Below are 8,012 nucleotides of genomic sequence, written 5' to 3'. Positions count from 1 at the left end.
CAACCTTTTTATGGTGAAGATCACTTTTTGGAACTAAAAGTCACCCCAGGATCTACTGCAGCCCCTTTCGTCCCCTGCCCCGCTCCACTGCCCCACCCCCTGCACCGCAGAGTGTCCCAGACCCGGCTGGGCTGGGGCCCGATCCCACTTCTGTGCCGTGGCTGCGCTGAGCTTCACCCACCCGGCTGCCAAAAGAACGTGGCGTTGCGCCCCAGCCCAGCCGGGTCTGCAAGTCTCCACAGCCAGTGGAGGGGGCTCCCGCTGCTGGGTGCAGCCCGGTGAAGGCCCTGGGGGCCTGTGCCCCCACCACCTGTGCACAGGATGAGGCAGCTGCTGCTGCGGGCTGCCCACTGCATTTTATAGTAGAACTGGAGGATCCCTGCATAAATGGTCCCTGTGCCACACCCCAGAGTCAGCTGAGACTCATCATGAAACAACAGGTTCCTATATAAACAAGTCTCACATCCCATCCCAGATGTAACTGCATCTCAGTGCCAGGTCATCGTATAAACCAGTCCCTGCACACCTCAAGAGTACCTGTAAGTATCTGGCGTCCAACACTAGGCCTGGGAGACCTGACTTGGTTGGCACCTGGGCCTTATCAGGGTCAGGAGGCCCTTGCATGCAGGCAACAGGTACCAGCCACGAGGACACAGCCCCACTCCTCACAGGAGAATGTGGTGTTTGCACTGCCAACCTGCTCTGAGCTGGGAAAACAGGCTGCAGGGAGGGACCAGGCGAGAGACACATGCCGTCCCTGTCCTCTGGAGCAGGTGGCTGTGCTGTTTCCTGGCCTGTTGCTATGGTACCAGCCTGGCCCCCTCTCCCAAGGGCCTTGCAGGCTGCGTGACCTGTAACACGTCATCTTGGCCCAGTGCAGAGGGAGGGACCATGTTGCTGGGCCCCCCTATCACTTCTGCCCTGCTACCCCCACCTGCACAGATCCAAGGGAGCCCCAGAAGATCCCCTGTGGGGGCAGGGTTCAGTTGTTAACAAGCACTCCAGTGCAGTCATGTCACAAGAGGTTCCCAGCCTTGCAGCACACCCTGCCCTGCAGAAACCCAACTTGCTGCACCTCACCCACATTGCTGCCTATGAACAGTACCGCTTGCACAAAAATACAAGACAGTGGCTGGGGCCCGACTGGGTTGTCTGGCCCCAGACAACAAAGAAAATCAAACCTTCCACCAAGAAAATCAAACTCCGCTAATGGCTTGCAAACTATTAGGTGTAAAAGACAGTGGAGTGCTTGTGTTATCCAATACCAGACCCGGGCCATAAGATAATAACAGTCATGGTAACAGTCCTCAATCTTCTACCACACCTGAACCTAAAAAACCAAAAGTGATTGTTAAAATTATTGGCAGAGACCTGACACACTCATTATATCTATATAACAACACTCAGAGAGCAAGTCAGAAAGCCAAGTGGCCTAGAGAAAAACCTATAAACTACATCCACATCTCAATTGAGCTAAGCATCACTAAAGAAAACAAAATAGTTAAATATCCACTTCAAAGCAAAGCCTGTAACAGACGAGAAAAGCCAAGATGCACTGAAAACATTACTATAAATATATCCTAGTTACCATATTTCCCCTTTGATTAAGACCTATTTCCCAAAGCAATATCTGTCTAAAGTTTTAAATGGTTTAGTATGCTAAATCAGTGTACATGACTGCATCTAACCTACCTATCTCACACCTATTGTCTGGTTCTCAGTGCCTTGCATTTTCATTTATTAATTAAGGCATGTTTCTCAGAATAGGCAGTCAATTTCTAAATGTTTATTATGCTAAACCAGTGTATTTTCCTGAAACTCATACCTGTTGTGTCCAATGGTCTCTGATCTTCACTATCTCCATAAGGCATTTGATGCAGCTGTATTTTAGGCTCCATTTTTAAAATAACTACAGAAAAATTGTATTCTGTGATTAACTTCCTAAAGGCAGTGATGACGCATAGGGGGTGTACGGGGGTGCACGTGCACCTCCTGAGAATGCCAGTGCAGTCCCTGACTGGCCACACTTGCCGCTCAGGTGATGGGCAGGGGGGCAGGTGGGAGTGCCCCCTGTGAATGCCAGCTGGGAAATGGGGGCTTCCCTTTGTGGTTGGCCGCGGTGGGACCTCCCCCGTTGTTGTGACTGACAGTGGGAGGACCCCCCGGTCAGCAAGATTGGCTGCAGGGAGACCCCCCACCGGTCACTGACTGGTCGCTGGTGGGGCATGTGCCCCCCTGACTAGAGGTGGCACCAGTTGCCCATGCTTAAAGGTATCTCATTCAATCGATATCCATCCCATTTGATTCCAAGATCAGTTTGAAAATGTCACAAACATGTTAATTTTGTCCTTGTTTGCTTTGTTCAGACTTTGATTAACCAACTATCAGGAAGGAATGCTTTGAAGCTATACAATTAAAACAGTATAACTAGCAAGACAGAACTGCCATCAAGGTATGTACAGTCCAGGGAAGATCAAGAAGCCATCCTGCCACCCAGCCAACAAGTGAAGTACCCATGCTCCATAAAACTGTACAAGAACTGCTTCCTGCCTGCATTGGGTAAAGATCTCTGTGCAGCTAAGATAATGCAAGGACAGTAATAGCTTATTTATTGAATATTAAGGACAAGTCTTTTGTTTTTCTGTCATTTCGTTTTATAGTTTGTTGGTACTTATTAAAGCAAGCCTTTCAGCTCTTCATCAACCAAGTGTTGTGTCAATTCCTAAAGCACTTGGTTTAGAAATTTGGTTTCTAAGTGCAACAACATTTTTGTGCCACAGGCACAGAGGTGCCTGGTTGGCAGGACCAGCTCACACTGGGCATGCAGGAGAGTTAAGGGCTGCAATCATGTAAGGCAGACAGCAGCAGAACCCACAAACTTGGACCCCAGAGCCCTGTCCCCCAGCCATGGCATCCTCTCTCAATTCTCCCAGTTCCCCTCACTCTTGATCTGTAGCCCTCTGCTTATCTGGCACTGGGTTCCCCAGCTTCTCACTCAAAGCCGATTAGGAAAGAATAGCCCGCCCTGCCCTGAAGAGAAGCTAACTGCAGCAAGGGGACCAGGGGGACAGCAGCCTTCAGGCATCTCCAAGGGGAAAATATGTCTCTCCCAGAAGTGGAAATTCACATGGCAAATCTTAGCTAGATGTCTCCAAGGCAAGATGTCATTAGACAGTTTCCCAACATGACACCAAGCTGCTCCAGTATCCCCACTTGCAGACATTTGACTCCTTTTGTCTCCAGAAACCCTTGATAGTCAATAGATTTAGTATCAAACTCACCGGCTTTGCAGCACTGGTCTGCAGGGAGCAGGAGTAGGGTTCAGTGGCCCTAGTTCTACTCTGGCACTCATTGCAGTGCTATGGAGGTGCATCCTGTTCCCTATATAAATCACCCTGCTCCAGAAGTGCATGCAGCTCAGCATCTAGTGAAAGCTTCCTGTAGCCAACCCCAATTCCTTGCCCCAGAGGCAGCAACATCTCAACTCCAGGTGATGGGTCTCTGTATCCAAGCCCTGACAGCTCATAACAAAGATGGCTGCAGCGCAGAACTGAATGAGTGGTGTATAACACCGCTGCCCTAGGAGCACCTGCAGCTCAGCATCAGGAAAGAAGTCCATGTATAAACAGTCTCTGTGTCCACCCCAGAGATGGCTGCATTTTGGCACAGATCATATTTCCCTTTCCACAATGTATGAAAGCCCCCTGGGACCCTTTATGAAGGGGATTTTCATGGAGGTTCCTAGAGCCAGGTGACAGAGGGATCTGTTTCTCATCTATGTGCCCCCTCACCCTGTTCTGTCCCCCAGCTCTTCAGGGGCTCTGGGAAGGGGGTATAGTTTTCAGGTGCCTGCAGCTGACTTTCCAGGAACATCTGGGATGCAGCTAATCCCAGAGCCAATAGTGCTAGGGGGTGGGTAAGGGGTAGAGTGTCCAGCTCCAGTGGGTAAAAATAACCCTGATAACTAGCTGCTAATCCCAGCCCCCAGCATACACCACACACAAGTTCATGCAGCCAGCTGGGATCCCCAGTATCATGCCCCCACCCCTGGTCTCATGCAGTCAGCTGGGATCAGCAACCACTGTGACTTCAGATGCCAAACACATGAACACACAGATGATATAAAAGGAGAACTCCAGGGGCCACTGGACATACAGGCAGGCAGACAAGCACAGGCACTGGCACAGACAGACAAGCACAGGCACAGAAATAGCCTCACACAAACACACACATAGACACAGAACAGGAAGACAGAGAGAGGCCTGGGATCGGCCACTTGTGCACAGTGACTGCCCTCTGGCTACTTGCAGGTAGGTAAGACCCCTATTCTTTTTTGTCTTGTGCTCCCTCCATGCCCCAGCCCCATCTCAGCTGCTTTACCTCTCAGCTCTAGCAGGCTGTGCTCCAGAGGGTACTAAGGGGGTGTCTAGAGCTGCCCTTCAAGATTTGTGCACGGAGCAACGTGGGGTGCAGTGACATCGGTGCTACTGGGCAACCTAGCCAGGTTCTTTCACAGCCCTGGGTGGAGAGTGGCATTAGTGGCTGGAGCTGGGGAGTGGCTGGGATTCCTGGGTTCTCTCCATGGTTCTAACCTAAGACCCTGATGAAGAACCAGAGGAAATTCTGCTGTGAATTTTCCCCATTAGGGCCCAAATGCCAGGACCTCTGGCCCATGGTAGTATCTGGGGGATGGTGCAGGCCCCATATTGTGGGAAGGTGCTTCACTTGGCGGTGGTATTGCTCTTTCCCAGCCCAGCATTCAGGGATGGGGCTAAGCCCTTCCCGTCCCCTGCACAGGGTGGAGATGTCAGCCTTATGTGTGAAACCATATGGCCACTGGGGCCTGCACCCCAGCACTTGTCCCAGACCACTGAGAGTGGCCATTCCTGAGCAGACCACACTTGGACCCGACGGGGACTCTGGGCATAACAGACCATTGTTGGCTGCATCACAGCACAGGAATAGGGGTCCCTCTATAAACAGTCCCTGTTCCCCACCCCACTGATGGTTGCCAGGCATGGGGGTTCTGTAAAACAAGGCTCCTTGAGCTCTGTATAAATGGCCCCCACAGCCCACCTTGTGGCAGCTGCATTTCAGCCCCAGACAAGGAATCTGTATAAAAAGCAATGCCCACCTCCCACCCTGAGTGCCTCACCCCAAAAGTGGCTGGATTTCTGCGTCAGGTGCATCATAAGGAGCAGATTGAGCATCTGCTGTAGATTGCCAGAGCAGTTGGTGCAGGATAGTGAGGCTGTTGTTCCATGGTTGACAATGCCTTTCTCCCTCCCTTTTCACAGCCATGAACCTGCTCCCTGCTAAGCAGTGCCTGGAGGAGATGGTGCTGCTGACAGAGCAGAACCTACCTCAGGTGAAGGTTCAGGAATCATACACCATCCTGCAAGAGCTGGGCAGTGGTGCCTATGGGCATGTCCTGCTGGCCATGCACCAGCAGCAAGGTATGGCCTGACTGCCATGCAGGAAGAAGGGGCTGTGTGGCAGGGTCCCCCTATCTTTCCCCCTCCTCCAGAAACCATGCTTGCTAGTCTACTTCATGATGGGCACTAACTCGCTGCCTCCTTTGACCTCTGTCTTGGTTCACAGGGCACTATCAGATACTCTATCATGTCATGTAGTGGTCCCCTGGGATATGGGAACCTGGGTAGCCCCTGGTCATATAGTTCTGCATGTGGATACGAGTATTGGGATGGCTGGGCCCTCAATTATGATTAGGGCAGAGCACAAGGATGGCTGGGCCTGTGGGTCTGATCTGGAGGTACCAAAGTGGCCACTCCCTGGATCGGACGTAGGGGTACCAGGCTGGCTTGGAGCTAATCAAGTATGAGGGCCTGGTACCCCAGACCCCTGATGCCAACTGTGCCTGCAGGTACCCCTATGGCACTGAAATTCATTGGGAAGCAGGACACAGAGTTGCGGGGCTTTCTGAGTGAGTACTGCATCTCGCTAAGCCTCTCGGCCCACCCCTGCATCGTGGGTGCCTTGGGCATCGCCTTTCAGACTGACCACCACTACGTCTTTGCTCAGGAGATAGCCCTTTCCAAGGACCTGCTCTCCATCCTTCATCCCCAGGTACAGTCCACTCCAGAGTCATTCTTTACTTGGCACCTGTGCCTGGGCATGGGAAGCTCAGGGTGGATATGGAGACTACCCCTTCTATAGGGGCCTGGCCTCAGTCTGGTTGGGTGTGGGGGTACTCCATGGATGTGGAAGTGGGACTTGGGGCCTCTTCATTATGGACAGTGTGGGGTGGGGTGTTTCTGCGGTGCCTGGATCTAGCCTTCTCACCCAGGTGGGGATCCCTGAGGTGCAGGTGAAGCGCTGTGCCCTGCAGATCTCCAGTGCCCTGGAGTTCATGGGAAACAAGGGGCTGGTGCACCGCGACATTAAGCCTGAGAATGTGCTGCTCTTTGACCCTGAGTGTCGGCGTGTCAAGCTGACTGACTTTGGGCTGAGTTGTCCCCGGGGCACTGCCATCGAAGCCCTGCCAGAGAATCTGCCCTACACAGCACCTGAGCTGTGCTGCTTGAGCTCTACAGACCACCTGCCTGCCCAGCCCAGTTTGGATGCCTGGGCATTGGGTGTGCTGCTCTTCTGCACACTCACTGGCTACTTTCCCTGGCACACAGCCACTGACCAGCACCACCGGAAATTTGAGAAATGGCACCGCAGCCCCCGTATCCACCCTTGCCCACCGCGCTGGGAGCGTTTCACACCTGAGGCCTTGGAGATGTTGCGGGGGCTGTTGACACCTGACTCTGCACAGCGCAGCCCACCCACCACCATCATGAGCTGCATCAAGCACCCTTGGCTGAAGCCTAAGGAGCAGGGGGCTGTGGGTGGGGGCAGGATCCATGTTCCTGGAAGGCCAGTGGGCAGCAGAATCCTACTGGGAAGGAGCTGGCGATGCTAAGTCCTGCCCCTGTGGGTATCAAGGCACCAGGCCTGGGTTGAAGAGATGCAGGGACCAAGGACTCAGGGGATGCACTGTTTGGCTGGGACCATTGCCAGGTGCTGGGGCTACAGTGGAGGGGCGGGGGTCAGAGCCATACTGTGGCACAGGGAATAAAGCCATGATCCTGAGATCTCCTTTCTCTGCATTAGGGACCACAACTCTTGGAAAGTTAGGGGCTGAGATCACCCTGCCCTCACACTGCCCAGCTCAACACCACAGGCCCATCCAGCCCCACCTCCCTTCCCCCTATCAGTTTAGTGGAGGTCTTCTGTGGTCCCTGAATTGATACAGCTGCTCTTGTGCCCTGCTGCTGCAGATTTTCTAAGGCTTCTCCCCAGCGTGTACACATGCTACTGAGGGAAATTGTGCAGAGTGCATACTGACAAGTAGGCAGTGTGGGAGGGGGCAGACCCCCAGTAAGGGGGTGTGTAGAGGTGGGGAAGGCACTGTGCTTTGTGCCCTGGCCTTGCCTGTGTCTGACACCAGGTGTCAAGGCCTTGAGACATGAACCTTTGGGTGCAGCTGTAACCAGAAACTCTTAATGAGTGGCCAAGACCAGTGGCTTCACACGCAGCTGCTAAATATAGAGCAGAGCAGCAGGAAGCAGCAGCATGCAGTCTGGACCACTGGGCCAATGGGGCCCAGGAATCAGGAAAGGAGAGCAGGGTGGGAAGTGGGGGGCACTGGTGGTACTAGGGACAGGAGATCACAAAAGCAGGCTGGAAGGTGACCTTCAATTGGCTGCAGCTTGAGGTAGCCTTGTTTGTGAACCTAGGGTCTTGAGCGCAGGTGGCTCTAGGGTGATAGAGTGCAGGGGATGACCTGGAGATGCCCATAGCAGAGATTCAAAACAGGGGTCTGGTGCCAGGCAGAGGCTTCTGGAAGCAGTAAGGGGACCAAGCATGGAAAAATAGCAGTTCAGGTGGCTCCTTCCCAACTGTGACTGTGAGGCCTTGTCTGAAAAGGGGACAGGGCAGGAGGTGCTGAAACACCACTCTCCATTCCCAGCCTCTTGCTCCCTGTCAAAGCAAAGGGCACTAAC

At 53.1% G+C, this 8,012-nt stretch overlaps 1 protein-coding gene across 1 annotated transcript; it reads left to right on the top strand.

The window, feature by feature from the left end:
* The first annotated feature begins 5,299 nt into the window (after positions 1-5,299).
* Positions 5,300-7,518, top strand: LOC102567801 (serine/threonine-protein kinase SBK2). Its single transcript, XM_059729346.1, has 3 exons — positions 5,300-5,456; positions 5,885-6,087; positions 6,149-7,518. Exons 1-3 carry the CDS (start codon positions 5,300-5,302, stop codon positions 6,926-6,928), a joined length of 1,140 nt encoding a protein of 379 aa, XP_059585329.1. The 3' UTR covers positions 6,929-7,518.
* The last annotated feature ends 494 nt before the right edge of the window (positions 7,519-8,012 follow it).

This window comes from Alligator mississippiensis, chromosome 5 (assembly GCF_030867095.1).
Source record: "Alligator mississippiensis isolate rAllMis1 chromosome 5, rAllMis1, whole genome shotgun sequence".
In the NCBI taxonomy this organism is placed as follows: Eukaryota; Metazoa; Chordata; order Crocodylia; family Alligatoridae; genus Alligator; species Alligator mississippiensis.
The sequence above is the reverse complement of the archived record's forward strand: the minus strand, read 5'-3'. Positions and strand labels throughout refer to the sequence as shown.

What these genes read in the sequence shown, in the direction of transcription:
- LOC102567801 (XM_059729346.1), top strand. Translation starts at nt 5,300, where the DNA reads ATGAACCTGCTCCCTGCTAAGCAGTGCCTGGAGGAGATGGTGCTGCTG. An exon ending in GGCCATGCACCAGCAGCAAG is followed by an intron (nt 5,457 to 5,884) that starts GTATGGCCTGAC and finishes CTGTGCCTGCAG; the next exon opens with GTACCCCTATGGCACTGAAA. An exon ending in TCTCCATCCTTCATCCCCAG is followed by an intron (nt 6,088 to 6,148) that starts GTACAGTCCACT and finishes TGGGAAGCTCAG; the next exon opens with GGTGGATATGGAGACTACCC.